This window comes from Dermacentor silvarum, chromosome 3 (genome assembly GCF_013339745.2).
Source record: "Dermacentor silvarum isolate Dsil-2018 chromosome 3, BIME_Dsil_1.4, whole genome shotgun sequence".
Lineage (NCBI taxonomy): Eukaryota > Metazoa > Arthropoda > Arachnida > Ixodida > Ixodidae > Dermacentor > Dermacentor silvarum.
The window spans coordinates 17,058,483-17,073,598 of record NC_051156.1 but is presented as its reverse complement, the minus strand read 5'-3'; the positions used below and the strand labels follow the sequence as shown (position 1 = coordinate 17,073,598).

The 15,116-nt window shown below is 45.3% G+C and overlaps 1 protein-coding gene across 1 annotated transcript in view; it reads right to left on the bottom strand.

Moving 5' to 3' along the window:
- Window positions 1–14,545, bottom strand: part of LOC119445351 (uncharacterized) — a 151,600-nt gene extending 137,055 nt beyond the window's left edge. Inside the window, exons 1-2 of the mRNA XM_037709661.2 lie at window positions 14,439–14,545; window positions 4,362–4,435 (exon numbers count right to left, since the gene is read on the bottom strand). Coding sequence (XP_037565589.1) covers window positions 4,362–4,435; window positions 14,439–14,526 — 162 coding nt within the window. The 5' untranslated portion in view covers window positions 14,527–14,545. The remainder of the gene's footprint in view (window positions 1–4,361; window positions 4,436–14,438) is intronic.
- Window positions 14,546–15,116: the final 571 nt, after the last annotated feature.

The following is a 15,116-nucleotide window of genomic DNA, read 5'->3' as shown; positions in this document are numbered from 1 at the left end:
CGCTGCGGCCGCTTTTTGTCGAAACACGTCAGGGATCACCATTTTTTTTCTCGGCTGTCATCTAAAGGCATACGTATGGGCGAGAAGCCAGCGCAGTCTTTGCCAACCCGTATACTAGGTTCATTACTCTGCCACGTTGTTCTGCGGGAGAACGTCCCGTTCTTAAAAAAAATGTCACAGTTTCGCCCTAAGGGCGAAGCAATGAATGCGATAGCAACACAGCAATGTCATACGAAGTAAGGTGAGCGGCATTGGTAGCAATATGAATTGTAGTAAACATGAGCTGATTAAGTAAGCAGGTGTGCTGCGGCGTAAGTAGACCGACATAAAGAGAGACTCGATGACCACGAGAAGGCGCCTGTGAAACGGTGGTGTTGATGAGAAGAGCTGCCCGTGTGCAGCGCGTGTGAAGGGACACACCTGTAGCGCTGCACTGCCGATCCGGGCAGCATTGCATGTGTAGCGTCCGTTGGAAAATGTGGCCCGACTATTACTAACTGTGGTGTGAGCGCGCACAAACAAACATGAATAGATCACACTGAATGACTGCAGACAACGACTGTCAAAACGCTGGCAGCAAGCGCATATACGCCGCAGCGGGCGAAGGTACGTGCGGTCTATCGCTTCAACGGAAACTGAGCGGCGAATGCACAGCGCATAAAGGTCAGAGCCGTGTGGAGATAAGAGACGGTGCGGGCCAGCGACGCGCGCGGTTGTTGGCAGAGTAGAAGTGCGCCCCCCCTCCCTCCCCCTGTTCCCTCCGGCGCTCGCTTCCCGCTTCCTTGCTTGCGCGTGGAAGATTGAGTGCGTTCGCTCTCCGTGACAGCGTGCGTGCCCGCACGCTTCCGCTCGGGCATACGGCGCGCGGCGAAGATTTTATCTATACGGAACCTCACGGCGACGGCGACGCCGACGGCAGAAATCCGGTGGAAGTGTCCATATAATTGCTATCGCAATAAAAAGAACGAAGATTGGCCACGTAAAGGCGCAGCGTAGAAAAAAAAAGACTTGTTGCGTTTGCGACCGGGCAAGATATATCTGCGCTCGTGTTCCGACAAAAAGGCGGCCTGTCGAAGTCACCACAGAGCCAATCGCAAAAGGTGCACCTCGCGGCTACCCTCGGATATCACCGGCGCGCAAGGAACAAGCGCGGAAACATGCACGCTTGCAGTCACGGAAGGACGCGCATGCGCGTAAGCTACGGTCGCGACACCAGGGGTGCGCCGCTAGAAGGAGAGGAGGAGCGCTTCGCTACGCGCTCGCGCCCCCCGCAATATTTTGTGGCCGAGTGTACATACATTTTGCGTCAAATAGGCCTGAGGTTTTCTTTACGCTGTATAATGTTGACGTGTATGATTACCCCGTGCCACGAGTGCTAGTAGCTTCGTTGGTTTTGGCCGGGCGGTTCAATCTAGTGACAGACAGACAGACAAAGTTTTTCGCGTTTAGGTATCCCAAGAAAGGCTATGGTATTTAATAGCCAGCGGCGAACGTGTTCGGCAGTTAAGATACAGATCGGGAGAGCCTGGCGGTGTGAATTGTTGGGGACTTCAAAAAAATGTCACAGTTTCGCCCTAAGGGCGAAGCAATGAATGCGATAGCAACACAGCAATGCCATACGAAGTAAGGTGAGCGGCTTTGGTAGCAATATGAATTGTAGTAAACATGAGCTGATTAAATAAGCAGGTGTGCTGCGGCGTAAGTAGACCGACATGAAGAGAGACTCGATGACCACGAGAAGGCGCGTGTGAAACGGTGGTGTTGATGAGAAGCGCTTCCCGTGGGCAGCGCGCGTGCGAAGGGACACACCTGTAGCGCTGCACTGCCGATCCGGGCAGCATTACATGTGTAGCGTGCGTTGGAAAATGTGGCCCGACTATTACTAACTGAATGAACAAGCGTGGTGTGAGCGCGCACAAACAAACATGAATAGATCACACTGAATGACTGCAGACAACGACTGTCAAAACGCTGGCAGCAAGCCCATACGCTGCAGCGGGCGAAGGTACGTGCGGTCTATCGCTTCAACAGAAACTGAGCGGCGAATGCACAGTGCATAAAGGTCAGAGCCGTGTGGAGATAAGCGACGGTGCGGCGAGCGAAGAGCGCGGTTGTTGGCAGAGTCGAAGTGCGACCCCCCCCCCCCCCCCGCTCGCTCCGGCGCTGGCTTCCCGCTTCCTTGCTTGCGCGTGGGATATTGAGTGCGTTCGCTCTCCGTGACAGCGCGCGTCCCCGCACGCTTCCGCTCGGGCATACGGCGCGCGGTGAAGATTTTATCTATACGGAACCTCACGGCGACGGCGACGGCGACGGCGACGCCGACGGCAGAAATCCGGTTGAAGTGTCCATATAATTGCTATCGCAATAAAACATTTTACAGAGCAGCTCTCAGGCACCCGTTCTTGCGGCGAGCATCGCCGTCGGCGTCGCGAGCGAACGAGCGCAGCGGGGGATGAAAGACGGCGATAGCGAAGAGAGCGCGAGGAGGAAAGCGGAGGAGGAGATTGTGGCGAAAACGTGAGAAGAAAAACGTAGTGCCGCGCAAGGCTGGCTATGCGGCGACGGTGGCTACGAGATGGCGCCAGAGTAGCGCGCGTCGTCTTTTCGCCGATGACGCCACCGCTACCATATCTCGAAACAAAGCGCTGCATGAGCTGTGGTCTGTCTGCGACGGCTGATGTGATTCGCGCCCACGCGTCATCCAGGCGCTGCCTCTCACGATATCCCGTTTAGCGATGCAGTCGCGCCACAATTCGCTCCGTTTACAACGTGCCGCACGAGGCACAGATTGTACGCGCCAGCCAATGAAAACACGTATAGAGCTGTGCGCAAATTTAGCGTTAAGGAGTATCGTAGTCGTCGGTGAATTTTTCTCGCCTCAAACAAAATTTGCTAGAAATTCTAGACCACAAGCTGAAAGGTTGGTGCGTATAATGAGCTATCTCACTTATTTTTATTTGGAGGGCCTTAATTAAAACTTAATTTACTTAACAACGCCAGAAAGTTACTTTTTCGCAACTTCGGAAGTAATTTTCGGGAAAGTACTTGGTTTAGTAGTCGAAAATTATTTTTAGCAGAACCTATAGCAACGGGAAAAATATGAGTGAGTGAGTGAAACAACTTTATTCGGTCCACAATAGACGCGAGTAAACTCAACGTAAGAAAGAAAAATTTATGGCTAAAACGTTAACGATGTTTATGCAAGAAATTTCAGACAACGCGAAATGTTTTTTTTTTCTTTTTTACTGAGCCAACTAAACGCGGGAAATTCATAAATGTGTTCACCTGTGATGTCACATGAAAGAACCAAGCCAGTAGAATATTCTAAAATGAGATTTGGTATTGCACCTTGGCTTCACACTTATATTAAAAAGCATTTACCTGCAGCCAACTTTTGCTTCCTCGCGAAAACTTCAAAGAGCGCTTGCGCCACCAAAACGTTTTTTCGAAGAAAATACTTTGGTGAAACCTTATTCCTACAATCACGATCGAACTAGCCCCTTTTTTTCCAAGAGAATCAGTGATGGTAACTTTTGGTGTCGCGAATGTTTCTCGAGGAATGACCCTAATCGCAATAAAACCGTATAATTACATAGAACCACAATGATGGTTTTGAAGAATGCTCCATGTGCTCACATTGCTCGACCGTTGCACCACCGAGCTGCTGTGGAAGTGCAGGCGATGCCGCGTGCGCTTCCACCAACTGAGGGAGGAGAGTTCTGCGCAAAGGGTGCGGCTTTCCCTGCCCTATTGGTGCTGGCCTTCATGCTTCACGGGCGGCGGAACCCTTTGATTGCGCCCGCAGTAACGGGGACGTATTGCCGCGTCAGCGTTACGCCTCGCCTTTCCCTTCAAGGGCCGGTAAAGGCGCTGTCGTTTGCCGCATGCAGCGTCACGTTAACCAGGAGTTGTTCAGCATTACGGCCTCGGGATTGCCAACGGCGGTGGACATGTTTTGCGTGCCACTGTGCACACGGCGACGCGTGTATGCTTATAAATCCACCGAGCACTCAAGCATCAGAGAGGAGCGCAGTAGCTAAAACCAGAACGCTTCCAAAAATTATTTGCTCTGAAATGTCATGTAGGAAGCCGCAACTTCACACTCCTAAGCAGTTCAGTGAGCTTCAATTATCGTGAACGCAAAGGCTTAGCCCGCCGCTTTAACGTTTGCGTTACACACTCTTAACCATCCTTTGAGCTTCCTTTTTCTTTTCTGGTTCTTTTTAAGTTTTTTTTTTTTTGAAGGAAGACGTTTCATGGAAGCGTATTAAAGTGAAAGCGCTTCTGGGAAAGCATCTACTCCACCCACAAAACACTACAAACATGGCATATTTATCTCACTTTGGTAGCAATGCACTTACGTCATACTCCTCGTTCTTGACCGGCCGGCCCATCTTGGTCATACAGCCGTGTGCTTCCACCACAGCCTCGGCCACTGCGGCCGCGAGAGATAATTTAGGCAGCTGTGACGCCGAAGACGCCGCGAAGCCCTTATTTTATGCACGTTGCTACAAAATTTGTTTCGTATTAGTGTCTGAGACTACCTAACCTAACCTAACCTAACTACCTAACCTAACCTAACGCCAACAGTCGTCGAAATAATACAAGTGGTAGACGTGTTTTATTTATTAGAGCGTGTATTTATTAGAACTTGTATACACATGGCAGGAGTGTGGCAGAGAGGAAAGGCGACGCGAGAAACCGTTTGCGCCTTTCCATCACGTCGCCACAATGCCATATAGACTGTTGTAATTAACCGTGACCCCCGACAAAAGCATTGCAGAGACAGCAGCGCTTAGTACAGTACAGAGGAGAGGTAGAATGGTAGACAGGAGGTAGCGAGAGAGGACTGAGAATGGCTAGAACTGACCAAGTCATGAAACGAGGGAATAAAAGCCTTGCCACTGTATACTCGCTTGTGGCAGCATCGATATATGGGGGAGGGCGGGAGAGAGAAAAGGCGACGTAAGAAAGCAAGAAAACGCTAATAATAGATAAGACGGCAATTGTGGGCAAACTGTATAAATTTTAATTCAAGGTACATTTCGGTACGTTTCTGCTATTTCTGAAAAATAAACACCATGTTGTCAAGCGGACAACTGACGCAGAGGCGCATTAAAGGATGAACCACTTTCTATCGAAGTCGAGAAGTGCATTTGCAGTTGAAATCGGCTATTTCAAAAAAAATTTTACCGCAAGAAGTACTTCAATGTGTTCACCAGAAGTGGAGTTATTGTCAATCAAACACAGCGTTCGCGGTGCTTCCGCTCCTTCTCCAATGCCTTGCACTGCGACGGTTACGGCCACTGGCTACGGCGGAGCGGCGCCTGCCCACAACGTCCCGCCTATTGAACCTCACCGTGGCGCGAAGTTCAAATTTGACTTTGGATGTTCCCGTAGACGCTACTTAATCTGATGTTGGCGCCTAGGACACGCCAAACGTGGTTGACTTCATCAAGCCGCAATGAGCTCAGCCAGCGGAGGCACCCCGCGGCGGCCGCGGTATCTATGAGCAGCGCTTCCATTGTGCACGACAGGGCTTGGGTGCATGCCCTGGCGGTGCTACAGGGTGCGGACTGGTTTTCTCCTGCACCAGCTTGACCGACGGCCACATCCAACTTGCGCAATTTGAAGCTCTAGCTATCAATAGTTCAATCAGGGTCCTTCAATACTTTTCTCCATTGAAGGACCCTGGTTCAATCAATAGGAAGCGAAGTCTGCCAAGACGTTTAACCAGGAGTTGATGGGAGTGACCTCGCGCTAGCAAGCGTGGTTCGAGGCTAGTTGATTGTTAAAAACTAGACCAAATAAGCGAGACCTTGACGGCTACGACACCGATAAGTAGAGTGGCCATACTTTAATTCCTATGTGGGCAACCGCGACCGAGCGTGAGCAGACGATAGCCGCCTTGTACCACAAGTATGTAATTATTATAGAAATTTAAAAGCAATTTTTTGCTTAATTCAGACTGTTTATTATAGATATACACAGTAACAGTAGAAAGAAGCGCACTGATCCAAACACCCTCTTTGATTGATGTCAGCTATCGGCGAATGGCAGCTGTCTATGGGAACCTGCTAAATGAATAAGGCAGCCGCTGCAGCTTTGAAACGGGCTTAATTTTGTTGAAACGAGAGCGTTTGAGAAAAAATATGCCGATCCCACGCCCTGTGGCAATCGATATAAGTGAAGCATTCGGTGCTGTTTGCTTTGACTGACGATAATTAGCGGGGACGTTGGCGGCGAATGTTTTATTTTGGCGATGTTTAGTCCAACACGAGAGTGGTGAGTTGATGTTAAACGTTATCTTGCGTGCACCACTGCTGTTTGTATGCGTAGTACCCAGAACACACAGGAATAGGTGTTTGCTTGAGGCGTCGTAGTGCGCCATATACTTCATAACCTCTGAGAGGGTTGAGCATATTCATCGCCTCACATGGCACACCGCATCGTCGCAGAAGTATTACACTTTAATTGAATTATGGGGCTGTACGTGCCAAAACCAGAAACGGACTATGAGGCACGCCGTAGTGGCGGACTCTGGATTAATATTGACACCATGGGGTTCTTTAACCTGTCCCTAAATATAAGTGCACGAGTGTTTTTCTTTTCTTTTTTCTTTGTTTTCTTTTCGTTTCCTTGCCTTCTCACGTCACCTGTTCCTTATCCCCTCGCCAAGGTACGAGAACTGCGAGTGAAGAGTGGCAAGGCTGTTTGTTATTCACTCGTTTCGCGACTGCGTCGGTTGTATACCCATTCTATGCTTCCTCTTCCTTCTCCTCTCTACCATTCTATCTAGCCTCCCTGTGGACTCGCACGTTAGTAGAAAGGTAAGCGCTACAATTTCTGCAATGCCTTTGCGGGGGGTCACGTATCATTACAGCTGTCAAGAGGCTAATGTAGCTACGCCCGGGGAGCTCCAGAGGGAATTGTGCACATTCGACGCTGTGCAAAGGCCCAAACGTGTTTCTCGCGTCGCCTTTCCTCTCTGCGCACTCCTGTGATGTATGCACACACTGTGAACCACGCCCCGACGCGGTGTGCCAGACAGCAGCAGCAGCAATGGGAAAATTAAAGGAAGAGAAAGCTTCGCTTTAAAAGTGACCCCGAAGATAGCTAAATTCGGATAAAATATTCATAAATGAAAACCTGACGTCATATGTGAAGAATTTGTTGTATATGGCAAAGAATGCCGCCAAAGAAAAAGCGTACAAGTTCGTGTGGGTGAAGAATGGGAAAGCATTCGCACGAAAACAAGAAGGAGCCGGTGTTATCAGAATTGAAAATGAAGCGAGTATAGCCAAAATGACATAGACATGGAAGTAGAATCCGGCTCAATTAAAGGCTGGGTCACTTATTGGCAAAGATACATCTGTGAGGAAGAAAAAGCTGCATGCCTTGACCTGATCCATATTAACATCAGAAGCATACATAAAAATTGGGACCTATTAGAGCTTTATTTAAAGCAATACAAAAATGCATTAGATGTGATTATTCTGACTGAAGTGAACGTAGGTGACATCAATGTTAAATTTTATCAAATAAACGATTTTGAACAATTTGTTGCGTGCTGCCACGACAGAAGAGGTGGAGGCGTTATACGTTAGAAACAATTGGCTAGGCGAACGACAGTCCATAACAATCAAAGAGGCAGAGGTTATCAATCGAAAGTGCACATGCATCATTTATAATCTGCGCGCTCTAGAGGCCACCAGATAAAAATATAGGCGCATTTTTGGGTGAATTACAGCATCTTTTAACGACACTAGAGAAACGCGACAACATAATTCTCGTAGCTGACCTCAACATAGATACCTATTCTACTACGAAAAAATATATCAGTGATTATTTGACTCTCATTTCAAGTTATGGATTAGAAAACAACATTACAGGATTTACGCGAGGAGAATTTTTGGGTGACAAACTTACGACGTCATATGACCACATATTAACGCGTGTTTCTAGCATGCAACCAGTAACAAGTATTGTAAAATAAAAGGTTGCTGACCATTACTTTATTGCTCTCACAATGTTTAGTGAAGACATAACCAAGTTACGTGGGGAAACTAAACATAAGTTCGATATCTTCGATAATCAGAAGATGCATAGATTAATTAAATAATTTCATTGGGATAACTTGTTAACACTAAACCATTTACGAGCTTACGATAAACTAATAGTCACATTGAAATCATTTTATGATAATTGTCGAAAGGTAATTACTATAGCAAAGGAAAGTAGAAAAACCATGAATCACCAATAAAATTAAAGAGTTAAGTTGCATCAAAGAAAAGCTATGACACCGAAGTAAGCCCAATAAATCAGACGTACAGCTGAGAGAAGAATTTAGGCAAACAAGGAATAAACTAGCGGCTACAGTAAGGCTAGCAAGGAATAAATACTATAGTGCATAAGAGCTTAATGAGTGTAAATTTAATTTGAGAAAGTCGTGAAACGTGGTAAACTCGCTAACGGGCAGACAAACAAAACGCAGCATAGACGAAGTCATAAGAAATAATTTTCTAAGACGACAAATGGACGAAGTAGCAAACGAATTTATTAACTGCTTTGTGAATACTGTTATCAAACTTCGAGAAAATGCCCCTAGGGTGGCATACAACATAGCAATTAAGCTCAACGTCAGCTCTGCATACTTGAGTGAGGTAACTGATCTCGATGTTTGGGATGTAACAAGATCATTTAACATTACTATAATGCCAGGATATGATTGAATTGGATTTCGTGAGATACTGTTTAACTTTACTTGTTTAAAGAGTGTACTGCTTTATATTTATTCAGAAGTATTTAGGGCGGGTCTAATTCCCAACGCAATAAAAGTATCCTTCATTAGACCAAATTACAAGAACGGGAGAAGGCAACAGTGCGAGAACTATAGACCTATAGCAATCTTGCCAGCATTGTCGTGTGTTCTGGAAAAGCTTATTCACACACACACAAAAAATGTTTTCCCTTTGCAAAAAAATTTAATCTGCTGTCTAGCTCACAATATGGTTTTGTTGCAAGATAAGCACAATCACACTACTAGAAGACTTTGCAGACATAGTGAACAGTGAAATGGATAAAAATAAGACGTTAATTTGGCTTTTCTTAGATCCTAAAAAAGCCGTCGATACGTTGGATCACGAAGTACTCCTTTGAAAATTATCTCAAATGGGATTCCGTGGACCATTCATAGAGGTTTTAAAAGACTACTTGAAAAATCGACATCAGGTCATTCGAATTCAAAATATAGACAGCAACATAATTCACATAAAGCATGGAGTCCCACAGGGATCCGTGCTAGGCCCACTGCTTCTTAATTTGTATGTCAATGATTTGGCCTAACTATCGTTGCACTCAAAGTTATACCAATTTGCGGATGATACTGCTTTAATATTACCCCATGAAAATTTTAATGAAAGCGTTACTTTACTACAAGAAGATATATGCAAAATAATGACATGGTTTGAAAACAACTATACTCGTATATTTGTGAACAAAGAAAAAACAGAGTTATTTTGCTTCAACAGCCCGTAGAAAAAAGTAGGACTGACCAAGCATCTATACTTGCATAGTGAGTGCTGCAATCGATGCTCCTGCCAAAGTATGCAATATGCTACCAAAATAAAGTACCTTGGCATTATTTTAGATGAATCCTTCTCATTTGTCCATCACATACAATATATACCTAAAAGACTCCGAACCGTATGCGCAGTTATGTACAAAATCAGATCAGTATGTGATCTTCGATTAAGAAAACTCACCTATAAGGCTCTGGGTGAAACTGTATGAAGATATGGCATTACGATATACGGACTGGCCTCGCCATATAGGCTAAACATGTTAATTAGAATAATACAGAAAATAACGAATAACATACCATACGGAACAAACAGCAGCGCTGTTGGCCACAGTGAGCTGATGGCAGAACATGGAATATTTGATATTAAACAACTTTTTCCTTCGGTAGTACTTACGAAGCATTATTTACAACACAAAACATAAAACTCCGGATTTGCGCAAGATTGAGACATTCGTTCGGCGTAATGCATTCACGAACTATGGTAAAATAGCGAGGGTATTTTATGTACCGTTCTACTTTAACAAAATATCAGAAGTCACCAACGTATTGTCACTGAGGAAAATGAAGAATTGCATACACCACACGGTTCTGGCAAACGACTGGCAATAATAAGAGAAAACAATGTGATGAGAGTTTCTTCCAATGACATTGTGCTAACTATTGTATAAAACGGCTTATGATATTGTGTTATTCGTGTTTATTTTTCGTGTCTGTTATTGTTTCAAAACATTTTACTACTACATATGATGGAATAGAGGGTCGTGCTGTACACACAATATTTTTCCTGCTGAAATATGTCATTGCTTAGGTTATTGCTTGTGCAAGAACAACAATTGTAAATTAGCCGAGCGAAGAAGGATAATGGAACGGGAGGAATAGGGAAAAGCGAAAGAAAACGTGTACTATGCCTTGCTGAGAGAAACTGTACATTGGTCCGCATAGAAGCATCGATACTTTCGCGGACTTCGGGTTATTGGTACATAAAGAAATTGTGTATCTGTATGTATAATTTTTCTGTTCACCTTTCTGCTGTACCTATTTTTCCTATTGATTCATTTGTTTGAAGCACAAAACTGTGTCATTCAGGCCAAAGCACTGCCCTGTCCCGCTCAAAAGCATCATTGCTTTGGCGGGCTGACGAATTACTCAGATTGAATATTTTGTGTTCTAATAATATAGAATAAAAAATTAAAGAAAAGGTGACTTCGCGCACCTCTTGCGAGTTCCACGCGTCGTGCACGACAGCAAAATTAGGCTGAGATATTCACAGCAGCTTATACTATCCGCGGATTGAACCTCCCGAGGGGTGGGTATGACACCTTTAAAGCAGCACAGCGTCTAGACGACACTACGAAAGCGGCCGCCCATCAAATCCCACTTCTGTACCCGCCACGGTAGCTTTATGGCTATGGAGTTGCTCGAGGAGGTCGCAGTTATGACCTCGACCACGGCAGCCTCATTTCAACGGAGGAGAAATGCACACATGCTCGTGTACTTCTTTTTAGGTGCACGTTAAGGGATACCAGGTAGTTAAAATAATTCGGAGTCCCCTGCTACGACATGCCTCATAATCAGATCGTGGGCTTGTCACGTAAAGGCCAATAAATTAAAGTTTAGCACTTCTACCCCATTTCGATGTGTCGTGTGAGGCATTGACCGTACTTATCTTGCAGGCTATGAATAATGGCGCACAACAACGCCTCAAGCAAACGCGCCTTGCTATGTGTTATGTGTGCTACGAATTCAACACATGCGGGTCACGCAAGGTAAGGTTTAAATCAACTCGCCACTCTCGTATTGGACTAAACGCTGAAGAACTTAAACATTTTATGTTAACATCACCCCCAATTATCGTCAATCGACGCAAACAGCACAGAAAGCTTCGCTTACATCGGTTCCTCCAGTGCGTGGGATCCGAATATTTCTTTTCTTCCAAATTTTCCGTATTGCGTGCGAAGTTTCCAGCTAAATTTCTTCGTCCAACACTGAACGACAGGCAGCAAGCGTCATTTGTTGGTTTACCGCAGTAACACTGGACGAGCAAGGGAAAGTTTGGCACGCGACTCACTGTCTTTTTGAAGGCGCGGTCAGGGTAGACAGACTGATGCAATATCTATGGCTGCAGTGGCGTCGCACACGTTATGCAAAGCAAATGGTATGTTCACCCGTGGTTCACATATAATGAGAACTGCCTATACTAATTGAAAACGAAGACTTAGGTGGTTTGGGATAAAGCCCGCTTCCAGTTTTCTGCTTGGTGTTTCTCCCCTATTGCGGAAAAAGTTTCGGCAAAATATTTCTTTTTCCATCCCTTGTATAACATCTAGCTAAATGTGCAAAACACAAAGAGAATGAACATTATAATTTTGATGGGTTTGTGCTGCTATTAAAGTAATAAACGCTGCGAAGGAAAGCGCTTGTTGCCCTGGCGAAGACAGGCTGAAACTTCCCTGGTTCGCCCACTTCACATCCTCCAGCAAACCCTATGGTTTGTTTATATGTGACCCTCCGCGGTGCCTAAATGGTTATACCGTTGCGCTGCGGAGCTTAAGGGCGCGGGACACATTTATATATGCGCGAAATGCAAAAAAATAATAAGCTTTGTGTCCTTGTTTTATTTTAATTTTATTCATTTGACATATACTGCAGTCCGAGGACGCAGCAGGTGGGGCGTACAACAAGATACAAGGAAGACAGGGCACAACAAAATTAAAATTAAATTAAATTAAATTTACGTACACTTCAGGAATCCCAGGTGGTCAAGCTTTTTTTTTTTTGCGGAGCACTCCATCACGGCGTGCGTCATAAGCAGATCGCAGATTGGGCACGTAATACCCCAGAATTTTATCTTCGTCTTCTGCATATTAATCTTCAACCCCACTTATACACTTTCTCGGTTAAGGTCCTCAATAATTTGTTGTAATTCGTCCCCATTGTTCCTGAATAGGACAATGTCACCTGCAAACCGAATGTTGCTGAGATATTCGCCGTTGATCCTCGCTCTTAAACCTTCTCAGTCTAAGAGCTTGAATACTTCTTCCAAGCATGTAGTGAATAGCATTGGAGAGATCGTGTCTCCTTGCCTGACCCCTTTCTTGATAGATAACATTCTACTTTTCTTGTGGAGAACCAAAGTAGCTGTGGAATCCTTCCAGATGTTTCCAAGATATTGACGTATGCCTCCTGTACTCCTTGATTACGCATTGCCTCTATGACTACTGGTATCTCTACTGAATCAAATGCCTTTTCATAATCTGTGAAAGCCATATAGTTGGTTGTACTCCGCAGATTTCTCGATTACCTGATTGGTGACATGGATATGATGTAGAATATCCCTTCCTGAAAGCAGCTTGTTCTCTTGGTTGAGTGATGTGAAGTGTTGCCCTGATTCTATTGGAAGTTATCTTGGTGAATATTTTATACAATACTGAAGCAAGCTAGTGGGTCTATAATACTTCAATTTCCCTTCGTATGGATTAGTATGATGTTGGCGTTCTTCCAGCTCTATGGTACACTTGAAGTGGTGAGACATAACGTATAAAGGGCCGCAAGTTTTTCAAGCATCTTATCTCCTCCATCTTTGATTAAATCGACTGTTATTCCATCTATTCCAACAGCTTTTCTGCTGGTAATGTCTTGCAAAACTCTCCTAACTTCATCGCTAGTTATATAAGGAGCCGCAGTATCCTGTTCATCACTACTTCGAATGAAGTAGCTGGGTACTCTACAGATACTGTTCAATAGCCTGGCAAGGGAACAAGAATTTAGAATCGCCAGTCTGCCTCTAGAGTCTACAAAGGAGTACGTTTATCTAGGTCAATTACTCATAGACGACCCTGATCATGAGAAGGAAATTTACAGGAGAATAAAATTGGGTTGGAGTGCATACAGCAGACGTTGCCGCATCACATTTTTCTTTATGAGTAGGCTTAACTGCAACACAGAACGTAGGAAAGCCAGCTTACAAAGAACAAGCTTACACCGATCCCCTTAAAGTCGGCTTCACTTTTAAACAGAAATGCATTTCTGAGAAGACGTTTTTCCAGGGGCAATATAAGTCGTCTTGTATCAAAATGCGAAGGCCCTAGGCGTTTTTTATTGTTTCATTATTTGTTTGCTATTGCCTCGACGCGCGCGCGTGTCCAAAATGCATTAGGCAGGCTAAGTCCCAATTTGACCTGCCGAGGATTCTGCCGAGGATGCGAGCGCCATCTGGATAGGATTTTCACAAGTAAGCTACCCGAGCGTGGCGCTGTTGGTATGGCAGAAATGCTGGAAAAAGGGTTTGTATTTGAGTTTCCTCGTAACCGAATTATATTATTTTGTACATTCAAATTACAATCCGACGCCACCATGTCTGTAGGTTGTGGTTAAGTTGTACTTTACCATTTTTGCGACGGATTTTACTGTGAGAAATTCAATTTTTGTTCACTAACACCTTGCGCCATGCGGAGGGCCTGCGCGGTAGGTTCGGTATTATTTTCTCCGCCACAGACGCCGACGCCGGCGCCGACACCCTTCACGCTATCATGTTAAAATGGAGCTGGGCAGGCCATGTAATGCGTAGGATGGGTAACCGGTGGACCATTGGAGTTACAGAATAGATACCATGAGAAGGGAAGCGCAGGCGAGGACGGCAGTAAACTAGGTGCACGGTGATGAAGTTAGGAAATTTGCCGGCGCAAGTTGAAATCAGCTAGCGCAATACAGGGGTAATTGGTGATCGCAGGGAGATGCCTTCGTCCTGCAGTGGACATAAATATAGGCTGATGATGATGATGTCCCCAGAATGTATTGTTCTAGTTAATGTCTACACTTCGTGCCGTTTCAAGCATGAGAACCAAGCAATGCTCACGCGGTATGGGGATGGACGGGCAGTCCATTCCTTTGGCCAGCGACCAAGAGGCGACTAGCAGCACCGATAAGAGAGCAGCCCGGCACATGACCGTCTTGTTGCGCGCACTACGCTGTCCCCGTTCAAATGGCGCCCGCTAAGTGCTTGCATTTATATCGGGCCACAGAACAAGCTCTAATAGCCACGGCTGAGCAAACATTCCCTATAGCGAGCTGACCCATTGATCACATAAAGCGCGGCTGCTTTTGGAATAATCATTGGCATTCCAACTAAAGCAAAGTTGGTTTCACTTATGCAAGCTGTAAAGAAAAAAATGTGTTTTCCCAACGATCTTGTATTTTATGACAAAACCATAATTCTATACGGGGGGCTTCTTTTTAGACCTTAGATATTTTTTACGAAAAAGCTAGAAGCGCAGCCAGTGTGGCGTTTTTGCAGAGAAATTTCTACACGAGGTCGACATATTGACACGTATACATGTTTATCTTTCACCGGTGGCCACTTTCCACCGGCTAACAAATGTTAAACGTTATCGCTCGGCGCAGGACGCGCCTGTATCGGAAGTTTCTAGAACGTTATCGATGCTTCTTTTCGTTGCCTGTTTTCAGCGACGCTTATGTTATCTGATTGTGTGACCGACGCGAATTGTCTAGAACTTTCTGGAAGACACGCGGGCAT